This window comes from Trachypithecus francoisi, unplaced genomic scaffold, assembly GCF_009764315.1.
Source record: "Trachypithecus francoisi isolate TF-2019V2 unplaced genomic scaffold, Tfra_2.0 Lachesis_group3, whole genome shotgun sequence".
Lineage (NCBI taxonomy): Eukaryota > Metazoa > Chordata > Mammalia > Primates > Cercopithecidae > Trachypithecus > Trachypithecus francoisi.
In genome coordinates, this window is record NW_022681468.1 from 147,575,793 (window position 1) to 147,597,006 (window position 21,214).

General features: G+C 42.2%; 2 protein-coding genes across 3 annotated transcripts in view; one reads left to right on the forward strand and one right to left on the reverse strand.

Moving 5' to 3' along the window:
- Window positions 1-21,214, forward strand: part of ZNF106 (zinc finger protein 106) — an 81,174-nt gene that overhangs the window by 11,638 nt on the left and 48,322 nt on the right. For both annotated transcript variants that reach the window (XM_033190420.1, XM_033190418.1), the window contains exons 2-3: window positions 7,689-7,774; window positions 14,049-14,110. In XM_033190420.1, the coding sequence (XP_033046311.1) occupies window positions 7,721-7,774; window positions 14,049-14,110 (116 nt within the window). In that variant the 5' untranslated portion in view covers window positions 7,689-7,720. The remainder of the gene's footprint in view (window positions 1-7,688; window positions 7,775-14,048; window positions 14,111-21,214) is intronic.
- LOC117069560 (oocyte-expressed protein homolog) lies at window positions 16,894-19,497 on the reverse strand. The gene is made up of 2 exons (XM_033187881.1): window positions 19,450-19,497; window positions 16,894-17,475 (listed from the first exon to the last, which is right to left on the reverse strand). Exons 1-2 carry the CDS (start codon window positions 19,495-19,497, stop codon window positions 17,131-17,133), a joined length of 393 nt encoding a protein of 130 aa, XP_033043772.1. The 3' UTR covers window positions 16,894-17,130.

The window sequence follows — 21,214 nt, forward strand, 5'->3', positions numbered from 1 at the left end:
CACTTTGGGAGGCCAAGGCGGGCAGATCACAAGGTCAGGAGTTTGAGACCAGCCTAGCCAATATGGTGAAATCCCGTCTCTACTAAAAATACAAAAATTAGCCGGGCATGGTGGCGGGTGCCTGTAGTCCCAGCTACTCAGGAGGCTGAGGCAGGAGAATTGCTTGAACCCAGGAGGCAGAGGTTGCAGTGAGCCGAGATGGTGCCATTGTGCTCTAGCCTGGGCAACAAAGCGAGACTCTGTCTCAAAAAAAATAAATAAATAAAATAAATAACAGTGTATCAATATTGGTTTGTTAATTGTGACAAATGTAACATTCTGATGTAAGATTTTTGTTTCTTTTTTGCGACATAGTTTCAGGCGGAGGTTACAGAGATTGCAGTGAGCCAAGATGGCACCACTGCACTCCAGCCTGGGCAATAGAGCTGAGGCTCTGCCTCAAAAATAAATGAATAAATAGCAGTGTATCAATATTGGTTTGTTAATTTAATTGTGACAAATGTAACATACTAATGTAAGTTTTTTTTTTTTTTTTTTTTTTGAGACGGAGTCTAGCTCTGTCGCCCAGGCTGGAGTGCAGTGGCCGGATCTCAGCTCACTGCAAGCTCCGCCTCCCGGGTTTACGCCATTCTCCTGCCTCAGCCTCCCGAGTAGCTGGGACTACAGGCGCCCGCCACCTCGCCCGGCTAGTTTTTTGTGTTTTTTTTAGTAGAGACAGGGTTTCACCGTGTTAGCCAGGATAGCCTCAATCTCCTGACCTCGTGATCCGCCCGTCTCGGCCTCCCAAAGTGCTGGGATTACAGGCTTGAGCCACTGCGCCCGGCCTGATTTTTTTTTTTTTTTAAAGACTGAGTTTCACTCTTGTTGCCCAGGCTGGAGTGCAATGGTGAGATCTCGGCTCACTGCAACCTCTGCCTCCCGGGTTCAAGTGACTCTCCTACTTCAGCCTCTTGAGTAGCTGGGATTACAGGTTCGTGCCACCAAGCCCAGCTAATTTTTATCTTTTTAGTAGTGATGGGGTTTCACCATGTTGGTCACGCTGGTCTTGCAACTCCCGACTTCAGGTGATCCACCTACCTCGGCCTCCCAAAGTGTTGGGATTACAGGTGTGAGCCACCACACCTGGCCAACTTGGATAATTTTTAATTTTTCTGTGGATACACGAATTTTGCTGTGTTGACCAGGCTGGTCTTGAATTCCTGGCTTCAAGCCATCCTCCCAAAGTGCTGGGATTACAGACATGAGTCACTGACGTGGCTAAATGAAAGATGTTAATATGGGAAACTAGACATGGGGTATATGGAAACTGTACTATCTCTTTCTTTACCACTTTTATATCAATGTAAAACTATTCTAAAGTAAAACGTTTATTAAAAAGTACTAAAAAATGTGGGATGCCACTAAAGCAGTGCTTACAGAGAAGTTTATGGGTTTAAACGTATTTATTAGAAAAGAAAAAAGGCCTAAAGACAGTGACCTCAAGTTCTACCTTAAGAAGCTAGTAAATGAAGAACAAAATAAACCCAAAGTATATAAAAGGAAAGGTAATAAAGACAGCAGTCGAAATTAAGGAAATAGAAAAAGACAATAGACAAAATGACAAAGTTGGTTCTTTGAAAAGATTAATAATATTAACAAACAAAATATAGATAGACTGATAAGGAAAAATACAGTTGACCCTTGAACAACTCAAGGGTTGGGGGCACTGATATCATGTGAAGTCAATAATCCATCTATAGCCTTTGACTCCCCCAAAACTTAACTACTAATAGTTTCCTGTTGACCAGCAGCCTTACTGATAACATAAGAGTTAATTAGCACATATTTTGCATGTTATATATGTTGTATACTGTATCCTTACAATAAAGTAAGCTAGAGAAAAGAAAATATTAAGGAAATCTTAAGGAAGAGAAAATATACAGTTGACCCTTGAACCGCACAAGTTTGTGGTTCGCAGGTCCACTTATACACAGAATTTTCTCTGCCTCTGCCATCCCTGAGACAGCAAGACCAACCCCTCCCCTGCTTCCTCCTTGGTGTACTCAATGTGAAGACTGAGGATGAAGATCTTTATGATGATCCACTTCCACTTTATGAACAGTACAGAATTTTCTTTTGTACATATACAAAAATGGATAAAGATTATTAAATGTACTGTTAACAATGAGATGAGGCTGGGTGCAGTGGCTCACTCCTATAATCCCAGCACTTTGGGATGCCAAGGCAGGTGGATCACGAGGTCAGGAGTTCTTGATCAGCCTGGCCAGCATGGTGAAATCCCATCTGTACTAAAAATAAAAAAATTAGCCAGGCGTGGTGGCAGGAGCCTGCAATCCCAGCTACTTGGGAGGCTGAGGCAGGAGAATTGCTTGAACCCAGGAGGTGGAGGTTGCAGTGAGCCGAGATCATGCCATTGCACTCCAGCCTGGATCACGAGAGTGAGACTCTGTCTCAAACACAAACAATGAGATGAATGGAGAACAACAAAACTCTTTGAGAAGAATAGTGATGATTCATCTAGGCTTATTCATTAGCTTGCAGCGCTTATGATTCATGTCACAGAATTTTAAATTATGGTGTGAACCTTTGGGGGAAAAAAGTATATATAAATGACACTGTTAAATGCAAGAATACAAACTTTCAACTATTAAGTAAATGCAACAAGCTATCTGGTTACACTTTTAAAACAGTCTTTGTGCTGGGTGTGGTGGCTCACACCTGTAATCCTAGTACTTTAGGAGGCTGAGGTGGGCAGATCACCTGAGGGAGGTCAGGAATTCGAGACCAGCCTGGCCAATGTGGTGAAACCCCATCTCTACTAAAAAACCACAAAAAGAATTAGCCAGGCGTGGTGGTGCATGCCTGTAATGCCAGCTACTTGCAAGACTGAGACAGGAGAATCGCTTGAACCGAGGTGGCAGAGGTTGTGGTGAGCCAAGATCGCACCACTGCAGTCCAGCCTGGGTGACAGAGCAAGACTCCATCTTCCAAAAAAAAAACCCAAAAGAGGCAGTCTTTGTACATGCTGTCTTGGACTTATAACTTACTTTGTTAGATGATAACTTTTGCTAGTAGTTTTATTAAGTTGTTAGGGTCTGTGTTATCCCAGCTTCTTTCTGGGTTATTTTTTCCTCTAGAGCAGAATGCTTGCCAAGTTCCAGAATTAAGTAAGGAATTGGAAACTGACACTACTTATAATTCTGAGTTAAAGAATCAGGCTGTGATCTACCCTGTCTATTTCCTTGCCTGGGGGTGAGTGCCTTTGTGACTAAGTATGAGAGTCTAAAAGAAAAGAACTAGACATGGTATGGTTTTGCCTAGGGAGGATGGTAATTTTATTGACAATATTAATTAGAATGTTAAGAAAAAATACCTTTGATAGGGTTTTTAGGTTATTACATTTAAAATATCACAGCTCTTTCTCAGTTATTTAGAGAAGAGTTGAAAAATTTCATGAAGGTTATATTTAATTGACATAGGGGAAAATGTAAGGTGGCTAAAGTGAGGATGACAGTAGGTTTGAATTCCTTCCTTACTTGTAGTTTGTCACTTCTCACTCACCTTGGTTGAGATCACAGAGTTGGATGGTTTGTATTTCCATGGCTTCTAGTCTTTGTCAAGGCCTTTAAAAAGAGCACTGGTTCCCATCTAGAAGGCTGGGCTAATTACAGTATTTCAGAAAGCTTAATGGAATTTATATGTTTACCCAATTTAAGAATATACAAACTGAAGTTACTTTGCCTGGAATCATGTCACCTTAGAGTTTAAATACTAAGTCTTTCTTATCGATTGAATACTTTGCTGGCAGTTACATTTTGATTTTTTTAAGAAAATGAAAATGAGTATTCTTAATATATGCAGATTAGAAACAAGCTTGTGAAAGAAAAAATTAACTAAAAAGAGGGAGACTTTGGTTAAAAGGTTGATATAGAGTATTTCTATTATACTGTATGGCTTTATTTCTTTATCCATTTACTAGGGGTTGATGTTGTTGGCGTTGTCAAATAAAAGCACAGTTTGTATTTTAGTGCTTGGTTTTCAACCAAGTAAATATGTGAAACCTCCACAGTAACTGCTGTAATTTCTACCAGAGAGTCACACTGTTTCACTGACTTTATTACTTCTAAGTTTCTTGTTCCTGTTTTGCTTTAGTGATTGATAACTGGAAGCACAACTTAAAACTTTTCTGGATGTATCTTCACCAATTTCTCCAACCCTTAGAATAGTGTGCTTAGTGCTCAATAAATGTTTGTTGAATGAAGTAACAAAATAACACATGTAAGTAGTAATTAAAGTTGAAGTAAATGTTACATTATAAAGCAGTTAGAAGTAGTATCCTATAGCACTGAACATTTCTGTCTGAGATTTAAGAGATTATTGGTAATATGGAAAGTATAATACTGTACCTATCCACAAAGGTATAGTTCTTTGTTTTGGTAGCTAACTGACATTCAACTTTCTTAAATGTCCATATTTTTACCCCATAATCTTACTTTAGCATTTTGAATTTTATTTTTTATTTTTATTTTTTGAGACAGTCTCGCTGTGTCACTTAGACAGGAGTGCAGGGGCGTCATCTCGGCTCACTACAACCTCCGCCTCCTGGGTTCAAGCAGTTCTCCTGCCTCAGCCTCCAGAGTAGCTGGGATTACAGGCACATGCCACCACACCCAGCTAATTTTTGTATTTTTAATAGAGACGGGGTTTCACTATGTTGGCCAGGCTGGTCTTGAACTCCTGACCTCAAGTTATTCACCCACCTCAGCCTCCCAAAGTGCTGGGATTATAGGCATGAGCTACCATGCCCAGCCTGAACTTTATTATTGAATAAAATTATTTAGGAATTCAGTAATATTATGAAGTAGGTTGCATGGCAAGAAAACTGCTGAGTATTCAGAGGAGTGGAGAACCTTAGGCCTCTTTCGTTGGTCCTTCTGCCATATTATCTAGGAGTTACAGATTAAACTGTGGTAGTTTGTAACCTCATTATGTCACAGTTTTAAAATCTCCTAAGGAATGTACCTCAGGTAAGGAAGCAGATCTGTCTATTAGGGCCTGATGTTATTCTGTAGAGGAAGGAGCAATGCTGCTTGGGGAGTAGATTTAAAATTTCATATAGAGCATCTCTAGCAGGGACTCGAGGAAAGTGTGCTAGTGCTAGAGGATTGTGAAAGAGTCAACCATTGTTGAGTCTTAATCTAAACCCCTGGTATTTTCTTTTTTCTTGCTTTTTTTTTTTTTTTTTTAGGGAGCCTCAGTCTTGCCCAGGGTGAAGTACAGTGGCACAATCATAGCTCATTATAACCTCAAACTCCTGGGCTCAAGGAATCCTCCTTGCTGTGCCTCCCAAGTAGCTGGGATTACAGGCATGAGCCACAGTACCCAATTCTTTCATTTTTTGTGGAGATACTATGTTGCCCAGACTGGTGTTGAACTCCTGGCCTCAAGTGATCCTACGACCTCAGCCTCCCAAAGTGCTGGCATTACAGGTGTGAGCCACTGTGCCTGGCCTCAAACCCCAGTATTTACTCAGCTCAGTTACTTAATTCACATGTTGTAACCCAAGGATGGATAGTTCCATTTGGAATAATCAACAAATACTTTTGAATTGCTTATGGTATGTCATATACTGTTCTAAGTGCTAGACAGAACTATACTAGTGAACAAACTATACAAAGTCCTTTTTCTCATGGAATTTAAATTTTAATGGGCAGAGACAGAATAACACATACTATGTCAGGTAGTAAAAAATACATGTTCCAGATATTGCTTGTTCATAAACTATTCTAAAATTTACTGGCTTAAAACAACTATTGTATTGTGTCTCACAATTCTATGGGTTGAAAAGGGCTTATCTGGATGGTTTATGTATTGGTCTCACTTGGGGGTCTCTCGTTGGTGGCTGGACCTGGAGCCCCCAAGATGGTTCACGCTTCTGGCTGTCAGTTGGTCCTGGTTGTTGTTTGGGTGCTCAGTGGGGGCCTCAGTTCTTTTTTTACCTGGCCTTGCCCTGTGGCTTTGGCTTCTCGCAGCACGGTGGCTGGTTTTCAAGAGGGAGCATAACAAGTGGGCAGAGTTTAAAGGTACAGATTTCTGAAAGCCCAGCCTCATAAGTTATACAGCATTACTTCTGCCACATTTTATTGATCAAAATAGTTCACAGCAGGGGGAAACAGACTCCATCCACCTTTTCATGGATGGGGGCAAGATCACATTGCAAAAGAGCACATGGGGTAGCAGATATTGTTGAGGCCTTCTGTGGAAACATGATCTCCCATAATACTATAAAAAAATTGAGCAGGTTAATAGGGGAATAGAGAAACTGGAACTATGTGAAGAGGTGGGGTATCAGAAAGTGCAACGTTACGTAGAAGGTCAGGCAGGGCCTCTCCCATAGGCAATATTTTAGATACCTTATGGAAATCAATGAGCCACAGGAGCCATAAGGACTTTTTAAGGAAGAATATTCCAGGCAGAGAACAGGAAATGTGGAGGTGCTAAGGTGGGAGGATCTGTGATGTGGTCAAAGAACAGCAACGAGGGCAATGCGAGTGCACTAGAATGATAGAGGGAGAGCGGTGGGGCGTGCGGATGGTTCAGAGACGAAGAGAGAAACAGATTTTGTAGCCATGGCAAAGACTAGGGTTTTCTTCTTCTTTTTTTTTTTTTTTTGCAAAGACTAAGTTTTCTGTGAGTGAGATGGACGCCGTTGGAAAATTCTGAGCAGAGGAATTACATGCAGGTTGAGTTCCTTTATCCGACATACTTGGGACCAAAAGTGTTGTGGATTTCAGATTTTTCCAGATCTTGGAATATTTGCATACTTACTGGCTGAACATCCCAAATCGGAACATTCCAAATCTAAAATGCTCCAATGGGCATTTCCTTTGAGCATCTTGTTGACACCCAAAAAGTTTCTGGTTTTGGATCATTTCAGATTTTTAGATTTGGAATGTTCAACCTGTATATGTTCTAACTTAAACTTTTTTTTTTTTTTTTTTTCCAGACGGAGTCTTGCTCTGTCGCCCAGGCTGGAGTGCAGTGGTGCTATCTCGGCTCACTGCAGCCTCCGCTCCCGGGTTCAAGCAATTCTGCCTTAGCCTCCTGGGTAGCTGGTATTACAGGCGCCTGCCACCACGCCCAGCTAATTTATGTATTTTTAGTAGAGACGGGGTTTCACCATGTTGGCCAGGCTGGTCTCTAACTCCTGACCTCGTGATCTGCCCACTTCGGCCTCCCAAAGTGCTGGGATTACAGGTGTGAGCCACTGCACCCGGCCGTTCTGAATTAAACTTTAAAAGAATGTTCTTCTAAGAATCTTTGGCTACTCTCAAAACACTGTTTTGAGAATCAGCTGTGAGAGGACAAGAGCAGAAGGAAGGAGTCATTTCAGTAGTAGAGTAATGCCATGTGGGATGATAGGTGTGCTGGGTGGTGAGAAGTGGTCGGAATTTGGCTACATATCAAGGTAGGACTGACATTTTTCTAATGAGGGTGGATATGGGGTAAAAAAGAAGGATCAAGGATGGCTCCCAAAATGTTTACCCTATGCACCTGGAAACGGGAAGACTGGGGGAGGAGCAAAGTGGAGGTGAGGAAGACAAGACTTGTAATTTTGGCTATGTGAAGATGAATGCAAGAAAGTATCTGAGGAGAAAAGCTTACTAAATGTTACTTCCTCATTGCAGGTGTGACGTTGAGTGCTTCAGATCTGATCACTATGGTACGAGAACGAAAATGCATATTGTGCCACATTGTGTACAGCTCAAAAAAGGTAATAATGGAAGAGGGAGAATCTGAGGCTTTATGACTATTTTTTAAAGAGACATATGTTATTAATCGATGGGAAAAGCTTGACAATGTCTTATTTATGCTTCTTTCCTAAACCATAGTCTCCATTCCACTGGTTTCTTTCTCGTTACTGCCTCCTAAAGCCAGTACCTGTATTATTAAACTTCTGTCCATCCAGAATTTGAGGGTATTCAAAACTAGATGACCCAGGGAAATTTAGTAACCAGTTATAGGGAAGATACCTTAAAATTCCAAGGTTATTTGAAGTTATACTGCTTTCTGCAATTTTAAAATCATGTACTTGTTGATTAGCTAAGGATATAGCATTTGTTGTATGTACCTACATTCTGTTTATGCCTATGCTTGTGGAAAGTGCAGCACAGCAGAAATAGTGTTAACAATATCCTAGATGTCCACAAGGTGGGGATGTTGCTCAAAGAAAAACTTTTTTTTTTTTCTTTTTAAATGGAGTCTTACCGTGTTGCCCAGGCTGTAGTGCAGTTGCACAATCTCAGCTCACTGCAACCTCTGCCTCCCAGGTTCAAGTGATTCTCCCGCCTCAGCCTCTCAAGTAACTGGGATTGTGCTGCCGGGCATGACTGACTTGTATTTTTAGTAGAGACGGGGTTTCACCATGTTGCCCAGGCTGGTCTTGAACTCCTGACTGCAGGTCACTCACCAGCCTCGGGCCTCCCAAAGTGCTAGGATTACAGGCATGAGCCACCATGCCTGGCCAAAACATCTTTTTAGGACCTAAAATTGGCTGCAATTTGTGTCACTTTTTGCCTTTACCTGCCTTTATCATTTGCTTTCAGAGTAGTGCTACTAGTTTAAATACTGAGGAATTTATTGTCTTTGCTTTTAAGATGCTTTTGATTGTCATTGGAAATTCAGAGAACTGGGAGGATCATGGGCTAGGTTAGCCAGGGAAGTGTGAGTGGAAGTGAAAAGCGACTAGAGTAATGATGGTTTAAGAGAAATGAGGAAGAGATATTTTAGGTAGGAGAACAACATGTACAGAGACAAATGGAATAGAGTATGACAGTTCTAGGAGTTGGCAAGAAGGCTCATCTGATTAAAACAGTTTTACCTTGGGAATAGCGGGACTATAATTTGTAATTTAAGTGAAGACAGTTGATAAACAGTGTTGGATGCCAGATCGAAGGGTTGATTATGATCCACCAAGTAGACTTGGGTGGATTCTATTTTTTTTCTGTCTAGATTTCTGTTAGTGATGGAAAAATCAGTGAGATTTAAAAATCATGTAATATACCTGCTACTATTTACAAAAATAAAAGAATGCTCTTCTAGTTTTAAAAATTTGACGAAGGTTGACACAAATTGTAAATAAGTCAGAATTCCTTATGACTACTTTCAGGTTGGACAGAGGTAGGGAGAAGATATGAGATGGATAGGCTGCTGCTCAGAGACGTGGTATCAAGAGTTTCATGGAATAGCAGTCCTATCTTGGGATACCATGATTTTGTGATTTTGCCATTTTAAATCTTTTTGGCTCTCTACTCTGGTTTCAAACATACTTTTATCTCTTCATACTTTTCCATAATCATAATGAAGTTAAATGAAGGGCTGGAATTGTCTACTCCTGAACTGGGAAAAGCTGATTGTAGTTTTTATTTATTTTCTTTCTTTTAAAAAAAGGAAAAGCTGGTTGTAGTTTTTTTTTTTTTTTTTTTTTGCCCCCCCGCCTTTATTTTTTTAAAGCAAGGGAATGGCCTGCTTTAAGTGAGCAGTATGATTTAAGAAAATAACAAAATGGCCGGGCGCGGTGGCTCAAGCCTGTAATCCCAGCACTTTGGGAGGCCAAGACGGGCGGATCACGAGGTCAGGAGATCGAGACCATCCTGGCTAACACAGTGAAAACCCCATCTCTACTAAAAATACAAAAACTAGCCGGGCGAGGTGGCGGGCGCCTGTAGTCCCAGCTACTCGGGAGGCTGAGGCAGGAGAATGGCGTGAACCCGGGAGGCGGAGCTTGCAGTGAGCTGAGATCTGGCCACTGCACTCCAGTCCGGGCGACAGAGCGAGACTCCACCTCAAAAAAAAAAAAAAAAAAAAAAGAAAATAACAAAATGGGTTAGTTGGAAGGGATAACTGATACTTACTTTTAGATAGGACTATGAACAATTGGTGTTGAAGCTGTGCTTTTCTCCAATTTCCCAGACTAGTGTAACTCTGGTTTCTCCAAATACACTATGGAGGAGAAAAGGTTCTAAGTGACTTGAGTATGGGGAAAAGCTGTGTGAGATATCCCTGAGTATCCTGAGGCCCATTGACAGATAAAAGACTGAGAAGCCCTGGAGTTAAATATATGTATATCATAGAGATGGAATCTCATTATGTTGCCCAGCTGGTCTTGAAATCCTGGCCTCAAGTGTGAGCCAGTACACCAGGTCATATTTTTTGTATTATTCAATGTTTTTCACATGTGTTTAACCATGAGTTCCCCCCTCCCCTCCAACCAACCCAGCCTTTAAAAGTATAATACTGATTAATATCCAAGGCCTAAATAGAAGCCTAATACATGAGAAGGAATGCATTTGGGCCATTACCTTAATCCTGTGCCTGTGGATCTTTTTTCTTCTTCTTATTTTTGTTGTTGTTGTTGTTGTTATGTTTTGTTTTGAGACAGGGTCTTACCCACTGCTGGAGTGCAGTGGAGCCATCTCAGCTCACTGCAACCTCTGTGTCCCAGGCTCAGGTGATGCTCCCATCTCAGCCTCCTGAGTAGCTTGGACTACAGGCGTGTGCCACCACATTCAGCTATTTTTTAATCAAAAATTTTTTGTAGGGAGGGATGAGGTCTTACTAGACTGCCCACACTGATCTTGAACTCGTAGGCTCAAGTGATCCTTGTACCTCAACCTCCCGAATACTGGGCTTCCAGGTGTGAGCCACTATGTCTGGCTGAATTTTTTCTAATGATTTTTGAAAGCTTGGTTGTCTCACTGTTTACATTCATTCCTTGGACCAGGATGGGAGAAGGTTTGCATGTAAATTTAGGACAAGATTAGTGAAGTGTTTTTAAAAAATCAAAAGTCACATTAAAACTATTAGTGGGTGATAACATTTTTATAGTAAGAAGAATCAGTTTTTATATCAGACAAACCCATTTCAATGAATGCTGTTTTGTCAGGAATGGTTTTGTTGTAAGGAACAGAACTCATTTAAATTTAGCTCAAGTAAAGGGGATTAGGCATATTGGTAAGCATCTAAATCAAAGAAGAATTGAATAACAGGAAGCATAAAGACTTCATATATATCTATATATATATATATATATTTTTTTTTTTTTTTTTGAGATGGCATTTTTGCTCTTGTTGCCCAGGCTGGAGTGCAATGGCACGACCTTGGCTCACTGCAGCCTCCACCTCCTGGGTTCAAGTGATTCTCCTGCTTCAGCCTCCTGAGTAGCTGGGATTACAGGCATGTGCCACCACACCCAGCTAATTTTGTATTTTTAGTAGAGACAGGGTTTCACCATGTTGGTCAGGCTGGTCGAGAACTGCTGACCTCAGGTGATCCACCCACCTCGGTCTCCCAAAGTGTTGGGGTTACAGGCATGAGCCACCGTGCCCCGCCGAAGTTGTGTATTTTAATGGATTTTTTTCATTCTATTCTGTCACTAACTTGTCTTAGTTTTCAAGTCTGCAAGTGTTAATTTTAGTTACTGGCCAATCAGTTGTGGCTAGAAGAGGTAATGTGTAAAGCTACTCTCTCCTTATGAAGCATCTGTAGAGATAGGAAGGAAACAATGGTCATCTTCAGTAAAATTGCCATTTAAAAGAAGTGTTTTGGCCGGGCACGGTGGCTCACGCCTGTAATCCCAGAACTTTGGAAGGCCGAGGCGGGCAGATTACCTGAGGTCAGGAGTTCGAGACCAGCCTGGCCAACATGGTGAAACCCCATCTCTACTTAAAATACAAAAAATTAGCTGGGCGTAGTGATGCATGCCTGTAATCCAGGCTACTCAGGAGGCTGAGGCAGGAGAATCTCTTGAAACCTGGGAGGCAGAGGTTGCAGTGAGCCGAGATCGAGCCACTACTCTCCAACCTGGGCGACAGAGCGAGACAAATGACCTGTATATAATGAAAAAATGTCAGTGCACCCAGTGCTTACAATGTGACATGGTGTTTGAAGCATTAGCTTTGGTGACAGATCTGCCTGGGTTTGACCACTTGATTATTTGTGACTCTGAGAGGGCAAGACTGAATATTTTGTTTGTTTGTTTGTTTTTTGAGACAGAGTCTCACTCTTATTGTCCAGGCTGGAGTGCAGTGGCACGATCTCGGCTTACTGCAACCTCCGCCTTCCCAGGTTCAAGCGATTCTCCTGCCTCAGCCTTCCAAGTAGCTGGGATTACAGGTGCCCACAACCATGCCCAGCTAGTGTTGTGTGTGTGTGTGTTTTTTTTTTTTTTTGTATTTTTAGTAGAGACGGGGTTTCACCATGTTGGTTAGGCTGGTCTCAAACTCCTGACCTCATGATCCGCCTGCCTCAGCCTCCCAAAGTGCTGGGATTACAGGCATGAGCCACTGTGCCCAGCCTAAACTGAATATTTTCACACTTAACCTTTAATGCCTAGCTCTATTCTTGGCATATAATAAGAACTTGATAAATATTCAGTGAATGAATGAGTTAACTTCTCTGCATTCTTCAGCATGAAATTAATCATACTTCTTCGGCAGTATTTTGCAGTTCAAGTGAGAAATTGTTTGAGGGACTTCACACAGGATGCAGTAAACAGCAATAACACAACAAGTGTAGTAGCCCTTTATTATCATAGATGTGAATACCCATTCTCTATGGCATTCTGGCTGTATATACTGTAGAGTGACAAAGGGATAGACATTTATAGCTTTTTGAGTTTTGTGCATGTGTATGTGCACATGTGTGCGTGTTTTTTTCTTTTTCTTTTTCTTTTGAGACAGAGTCTTGTTCTGTTGCCAGGCTGGAGTGCAATGGCACAATCTTGACTCACTGCAGCTTCCGCCTCCCAGGTTCGAGTGATTCTCCTGTCTCAGCCTCCTGAGTAGCTGGGACTATAGGCACACGCCGCCACGCCCGGCTAATTTTCGTATTTTTAGTAGAGATGGGGTTTCATCATGTTGGCCAGGATAGTCTTGATCTCCTGACCTCGTGAGCCGCCCACCTCAGCCTCTCAAAGTGCTGGGATTACAGGCGTGAGCGACCGCACCTGGCCATTTGCATGTTTTTAAGTGGCAGCTTTCCCACATATTTTCTTCCCTCTAAGGATGGAAAGGAGGGAATCTACTATAAATGTTCAAACTTTTCATTGGAACCAAACAAATCCATTGGGGAAGTGAGGGAGTGGACAGTGAAGATAAAGGAATAATTAAGCTGCTATGTTCAAGGTATTTTTTTTTTTTTTTTTTTTGAGACGGAGTCTCGCTCTGTCACCCAGGCTGGAGTGCAGTGGCCGGATCTCAGCTCACTGCAAGCTCCGCCTCCCGGGTTTACGCCATTCTCCTGCCTCAGCCTCCCGAGTAGCTGGGACTACAGGCGCCCGCCATCTCGCCCGGCTAGTTTTTTGTATTTTTTAGTAGAGACGGGGTTTCACCGTGTAGACCAGGATGGTCTTGATCTCCTGACCTCGTGATCCACCCGTCTCGGCCTCCCAAAGTGCTGGGATTACAGGCTTGAGCCACCGCGCCCGGCCCAAGGTATTTTTTAAAAACTTTCTTATCTAGCATAGAGAGGCTCTGTTGTGTTTGTAACTCCTATCTAGAATTGATGTATCTATCTATATTCATTCAACAAATGCTTATTGATGACTCTATGCTAGCCCTGTCCAAGACATGGGTAAAGTAAGAGTTGTAGCTTACTCTTGAGAAACTATGGATAAAAGAAGCCAAATAGTTGAAAGGTTGAGTGGTTTGACAGGTTTTTTTAAAATGAACTTTAGTAAATTCTTTATAATGGGATAGAATTTAACCTACTTAGTTTACTCGTAAGTCTTTTGCTTGCTAAAGACAGTACTCTCTAATCTTTTTGGAAAGCCACTTAAATATGTCTTTTTAAGAATTCTTTTTATTTAAACATGAAATATATTAAACACAGTCAATTATTAAGGAAATGATTTCAGTATTAAATTGAGAATAACCACAAACATATGTTGACATAAGGAGTTTGAGCCTCAATTTTTGATTGAATAGGAACAGAGGAGTTTTTTCAAAGCAATCCTGCTTAGTTTTAATCTACTTTCTTTAATTTTGAAGGAGATGGACGAACACATGCGGAGCATGTTGCATCACAGGGAACTTGAGAACCTGAAGGGCAGGTATGGGAATGGCTCTCTTCCGTAAGTTTGTGAATATGGGTGGATCTGAGTGATGATGGTGCCTGTCAGTTTGTTTTGCAGTAATCCGTCATAAGCAAATGTTGTCTTGTGGTGTAGAACAATCTTTTAGAATTAATATAAAGTATAGTCAATTTTTGGCATTCAAAAGAAGATAAACTCTGATACCTTTGGGCATCTCAAATATGTGAATTTGCAGCAGCCCTATCAAGTAGATTACAACAAAGGTGAGTTGGGATGAGCTAACTCTCTCATTAGTAAGCTTTGTCATTCCTACCTGCCAGCCTTACAACTAGGACATTTTGTATTTTCACTTCAGCAATGTTACACATTACTGCATGTCATAAACATTTAGTATTGCTGAAATTGTCTGAAACATCCAAAGTCTGCTAGATAGCACTCAAGATCTCATTGGTATAAACAAAACTGAAATATAAACCTTAAGTGTATTTAAGAATGCTGACCAGGTGCAGTGGCTCATGCCTATAATCCCAACACTTTGGGAGCCCAGGGTGGAAGGATTACTTGAACCCAGGAGTTTGAGACCAGCCTGGGCAACATAGCGCAAGACCTTGTCTCGACAAATAAAGAAATTAGGTGGGTGTGGCAGCTAATAGCCTGTGGTCCCAGCTATTTGGGAGGCTTAGGTTGGGAGGATCACTTGAGCTTAGGTAGGTCCAGGCTACAGTGATTGCGCCACTGCCCTCCTGCCTGGGTGACACAGTGAGACCCCGTCTCAAAAAAAAAGAATAAATAACGAAGAAGAATGCTCTTCTGTGATTTAAAGCTTGAGATGTTTAAGGAAAGGAAATCTAAAAGTGGACACCTTTAAAAAATGAAATGTAGGCCGGGTGCAGTGACTCATGCCTGTAATCCCAGCATTTTGGAAAACTGAGCCAGGTAGATTGCTTGAGCCCAGGAGTTCAAGACCAACCTGGACAACATGGGGAAACCCCATTGTATTAGTCTATTCTCATGCTGCTAATAAAGACATGCCCGAGACTGGGTTATTTATTTATTTATTTATTTTATTTTATTTTATTTATTTATTTATTTATTTATTTAGAGACGGAGTCTTGCTCTTTCGCCCGGGCTGGAGTGCAGTGGCCGGATCTCAGCTCACTGCAAGCTCCGCCTCCCGGGTTTTAGGCCATTCTCCTGCCTCAGCCTCCAGAGTAGCTGGGACTACAGGCGCCCGCCACCTTGCCCGGCTAGTTTTTTGTATTTTTAGTAGAGATGGGGTTTCACCACGTTAGCCAGGATGGTCTCGATCTCCTGACCTCGTGATCCGCCCGTCTTGGCCTCCCAAAGTGCTGGGATTACAGGCTTGAGCCACCGTGCCCGGCCGAGACTGGGTAATTTATAAAGGAGGGAGGTTTAATTGACTCACAGTTCCACGTGGCTGGGGAGGCCTCACGGTCATGGCGGAAGGTGAATGAGGAGCAGAGTTATGTCTTACATGGCAGCAGGCAAGAGAGCTTGTGCAGGGGAATTCCCATTTATAAAACCATCAGATCTCCTGAGGCTTATTCACTACTATGAGAACAGTATGGGAAACTGCCCCTATGATTCAGTTATCTCCATCTGGCCCTACCCTTGACATGTGAGGATTATTGCAATTCAAGGTGAGACAAACCATATCACCTGTCTCTATGCCCTACCCCACAAAAAACTCCAAAATTAGCTAGGCATAGTGGTGTGTGCCTGTAGTCCCAGCTACTCATCAGCCTGAGGTGGGAAGATACTTGAGCCTGGGAGTTGGAGGTTGCGGTGAGCCAAGATCATACCACCACACCCCAGCCTGGTGACAGAGTCAGAACCTGTCTCAAAAAAAAAAAAAAAAGTAGCATGTGTGTATATTCCATGTCTTTTGTCTATTTGTGATTTCTTTTTTGATGTATTTGACTTCTGTCAATTTGAAGTTTGGAAACAGGATAGATGGAGAAACATTGGGAACCTAGGAAATAGGGATTATATCTTATCCCATGAATAAAAGTTAAAAAGTTAAAAGTTTTTTTTTTTTTTTTTTCTTTGAGATGGAGTCTCGCTCTGTCTCCCAGGCTGGAGTGCAGTGGCACCATCTCGGCTCACTGCAGCCTCCGCCTCCTGGGTTCAAGCAACTCTCCACCCTCCTGAGTAGCTGGATTACAGGTGCGCACCACCACGCATGGCTAATTTTTGTACTTTTGGTAGAGACGGGGTTTCACCATGTTGGTCAGGCTGGTCTCGAACTCCTGACCTTGTGATCCGCCCACCTCGGCCTCCCAAAGTGTTGGGATTACAGGCGTGAGCCACTGTGCCCGGCCAATAGTTACAAGTTTTGATCAGGATGTCAACCTAGGTCATTTGAAATTTATTTTTTTATGACCCGCAATTTAAGATTCTGTGGGCAAATTAATGTGTTATTAAACTTTCAGCATCTCTTTAGCCTATTAGTGGAATTTTTCCCTGCCCCCAGTCTCTTACTGTGTGAAGGTTAGGTCTTAGCAGCAATATAAAGCAGACTCACTCAAATTTTAGTATGGGGAGCCCTTATTATTTTTAATATATACTTTTTTGAGACAGGGTCTCACTCACTCTATCACCAGACTGGGGTGCCATAGCACAATCACAGCTCACTGCAACCTCGAACTTCTGGGCTCAAACAATCCTCCCATCTTAGCTTACTGTGTGGCTGGGACTACAGGTGTGTGCCACCACACCCTTTTGGCTTTTAGTTTTGGCTTTTATTTTTCGTAAAGACAGGGTTCCATTCTGTCTTTTTTTTTTTTTTTATAAATTTGCTTTATTATAAGTGTGTGAAGATCTTAATGCCATTGGCAAAAAAGCCATTTCTTTATTAGAATAGTTCAAGCTCACTCTTGCAACAAAATAAACCACATTCCATCAAGACACAGGAAAAAGGAATGCAGGGATTTAGGAATGCTATACTTGCTTCTCTTCAACTTTAGCAGAAAAAGTTGGAAAGTTCTTAAGATGTTCCCGACAGTAACTATGTTGTCTTAAGCAACAGGATCCTGGGGAGAGTGGAGGTCTGATGCATGGGCCTTCAAGTTCTTCTCAAGGTGTTTCATCTTTTCAGCTCGGGCACGATGTTCTCGGTGAAACCATGCCAGGCACAGGAGCATGCTCTTCACCCGATTCTGTACACTGGGCCGTCCAAAAACGGTGATTTCGACTAGGTTCCCAGAGCCCACTATGTCCACTGTCATCAGGGCCTGCCTCGTCCACTCCATTTCTGGAATCATGGCTCTGTCCGGGCCAAAGAGCTCGTCTGCCAGCCATGCCTCCAGGTAGAACACCAAAGGGTCTCTCAGTTCCTGCACCGGAAACCACCAAGCTCCATTCTGTTATTTGGCTTTTATTTTTTGTAAAGACAGGCTTCCACTCTGTTGCTCGGGGTGGTCTTGAATTCCTGGGCTCTAGCTGATCCTCCTGCCTATGCCTTCCAAATTGGTGGAAAGACAGGCATGAGCCACTCTGCATGGCCAGAAGCCCTTATCATAATACCTTGAATATGTATGATCTCTACCTCATTAACATTCAAAGTCTATGAAATGCAGTCAACTTTTGATTATGTGGAGTATTTTACTTTAAAATCCCATTTTCTTTTTCTTTTTCTTTTTTTTTTTTTTTTTGAGATGGAGTCTCGCTCTGTCGCCCAGGCTGGAGTGCAGTGGCCGGATCTCGGCTCACTGCAAGCTCCGCCTCCCGGGTTCACACCATTCTCCTGCCTCAGCCTCCGGAGTAGCTGGGACTACAGGCGCCCGCCACCTCGCCCGGCTAGTTTTTTTATATTTTTTAGTAGAGACAGGGTTTCACAGTGTTAGCCAGGATGGTCTTGATCTCCTGACCTCGTAATCCGCCCACCTCGGCCTCCCAAAGTGCTGGGATTACAGGCTTGAGCCACCGCGCCCGGCCTAAAATCCCATTTTCAACAGACTTCCTTCTAGAGTTCATTAAGGGTTACTTACCTGCCACCCGACCCATCTGCACTACATCGTTAAACAAAACAAACAAGGTCAGTAAATCTAGTCTGTAGGAGAGAAGCCCATTGCATTCAAAGATTAATGACTCATTTATTTCAGACATCACTAATCAGCCATTTAAAACGTTTTAAAAAGTTTGGGCTGGCCGCAGTGCTCGTGCCTATAATCCTAGCACCTTGGGAGGCTAAGACAGGAGGATCACTTAAGCCGAGGAGTTCGAGACCAACCTGGGCAACATAGTGGGACCCCGTCTCTACCCAAAAGTAAATAAATAAATAAATAAATCTATAAATAGCCTGGTGTGGTGGGTTGCACCTATAGTCCAGCTACGTAAAGATGCTGAGGCAGGAGGATCCCTTGAGCCTAGGAGTTCGAGGCTGCAGTGAGCTATGATCGTGCCACTGCACTCCAGCCTGGGCAACAGTGAGACCCTGTCTCAAAACAAAACCAAGTTTGGTCACATAAGACTCATGTTTATAATCAATGCAGAATCATAAAAAGTTTTTTAAAAAGTAAAAGTCTTCTCCCCACCCCACTGCCCTTTCCCCTCTAAATCCTATTTCTCTCTTAGGGGAGACTCTGTGGTTGGTATATATCCTATCCAGATCTCTTTCTGTGTATTTACATACTTATTTATTTATTGATTGATACGGAGTTTCACACTTGTAGCCCAAGCTGGAGTGCAGTGGTGCGATCTTGGCCCACCGCAACCTACGCCTCCTGGGTTCAAGCGATTCTCCTGCCTCAGCCTCCCAAGTAGCTGAGATTACGGGTGCGCGCAACCGTGCCCAGCTAATTTTTTGTATTTTTAGTAGAAACCGGGTTTCGCCATGTTGACCAGGCTGGTCTCGAACTCCTGACCTCAGGTGATTCACCTGCCTCGGCCTCCCAAAGTGCTGGGATTACAGGCGTAAGCCACCACGCCTGGCCTATACACTTATATTTATAGATACACATTTTGTTTTGTGATATTAACATAATGAATCACATTGTCATTTATGTTTTGTTCTGTAGTGTGTTCTTTTCCACCCATGCAACTACACTGTGCCATGGAGATTTTATCTACCATTTTAAATTATTTGGATCACAGTAAAATAATTAGGAAAAAGGCACTAAAAGCCTCCCTGAGCTGCCAATAGGAATGTCAGGTTTTGCACCCTAACTCATTTTCTTTAGAGGATAGCCTTTAGTACTTATTTACTCACATATTGGATATAGTGTTCCTGACCTGTAACAAATTATGTTACATATAAGGGAGAAGACAAACAGGTAGCAAGAAAAAACAGCTTACAAAATTATAGGAAATCCCATAAGATCTCAAAAATTGTTTACTGGCTTGGAGCTTTTACTGTAAGGATGGTCTTCACCAGCTTGTACCATAGGGACAAATAATTATCAGTCATTATTTCTTTACCCTGTTATCCTGAGTTTGTGATTATTTCCTCTGGATTTCATTTTTAACTACTGAGTTTCTGACACTGAGACTTTCTTTTGCTCTGTGCAGTTGTGTCTACAGTTTTTGGTTGTGATCTGGTTAAGAATTGCAAAGTACGTGTTGTTTAGGCTTTGCATGCGAGCTTGAATAAGCAATAAGTAACTGGTCTTATTTGGTTCACAGCTGTGGACATGTGAAATATTTCCCTGTTTTTTCCTAATATACTTCTTCAAATGTGTGGGCCGTAAGTAGCATCTCCAGATAGAGACTATTAAAAAGGCACAACCTTTATTTATTCAGCAGCTGTTGTCGGATAGTTAGAGCAAGCTTAATAAAGAAAAGCGTATGGAGAGAGTATCTTAAGACTTTGCATTTCGCACATGAGAGGAAATTGTGTGGTAACAGGATGAAGCTAATTTAGGCCCTCCTTTAAATGCCCTAAGGAAAATTATTGCCTTTGCTAGCCAAGGAGCAAAGCTGTACATTTCCCCCGTAATTATTTTATTTATTCACACAGTGTAGGATTTTAACTGATTATTAATAAATGTCAAGTAGCATCATTAAAATATTATTTAATTTGCTATTAGGTTTTTAAAACGTGGTTTCCCAAACATTATATGTTGAAGCATGAATGCCTGTTGTGTAGAGAACAGAGGTAAATATGCTTACTCCATACACACTTGGATTTTCAGAAGATGTGGTCGCATAGAGAAAGAACAGGGTGGTCGGCCGGGCGCGGTGGCTCAAGCCTGTAATCCCAGCACTTTGGGAGGCCGAGACGGGCGGATCACGAGGTCAGGAGATCGAGACCATCCTGGCTAATACGGTGAAACCCCGTCTCTGCTAAAAATACAAAAACTAGCCGGGCGAGGTGGCGGGCGCCTGTAGTCCCAGCTACTTGGGAGGCTGAGGCAGGAGAATGGCGTAAACCCGGGAGGCGGAGCTTGCAGTGAGCTGAGATCCGGCCACTGCACTCCAGTCCGGGCGACAGAGCGAGACTCCGCCTCAAAAAAACACAAACAAACAAACAAACAAAAAAAAGAACAGGGTGGTCTAACCGCATCTTCTGAAAACACAGATGTGTGTGGAGGTCACTGTATTACCTCTTTACACTTTTTGAAGTTTCTTATAAAGTTTTTTTTTTTTGAAGTTTCTTGCAGAGTTTCTATTTTAAACTGGATTTTATTTATAGGAAAATGTTAGGGATTTGGTTTTTTGAAAAATCATTTTTAGTATTAACTTTTTTTTTTTTTTTGAAATGGAGTTTTGCTCTTGTTGCCCAGGCTGGAGTGCAATGGTGCAATCTCTGCTCACCACAACTTCCATCTCCTGAATTCAAGTGATTCTCCTGCCTCAGCCTCCCAAGTAGTTGGGATTACAGGCATGCGTCACCACACCTGACTAATTTTGTACTTTTAGTAGAAACTGGGTTTCTCCATGTTGGTCAGGCTGGTCTTGAACTCCTGACCTCAGGTGATCTGCCTACCTCAGCCTCCCAAAGTGCTGGGATTACAGGCGTAAGTACCCAGCTAGTGTTAACTTTTATACTGCACTTACTGCCTGTGCCCTTCTGGGCAGGGTCTCTGATTTGTTCATTGTCAAATAATTTTGGAACTATGGTTATATTCTTTCTCACTAGGATTGCAAAATGGTTTGAAAATG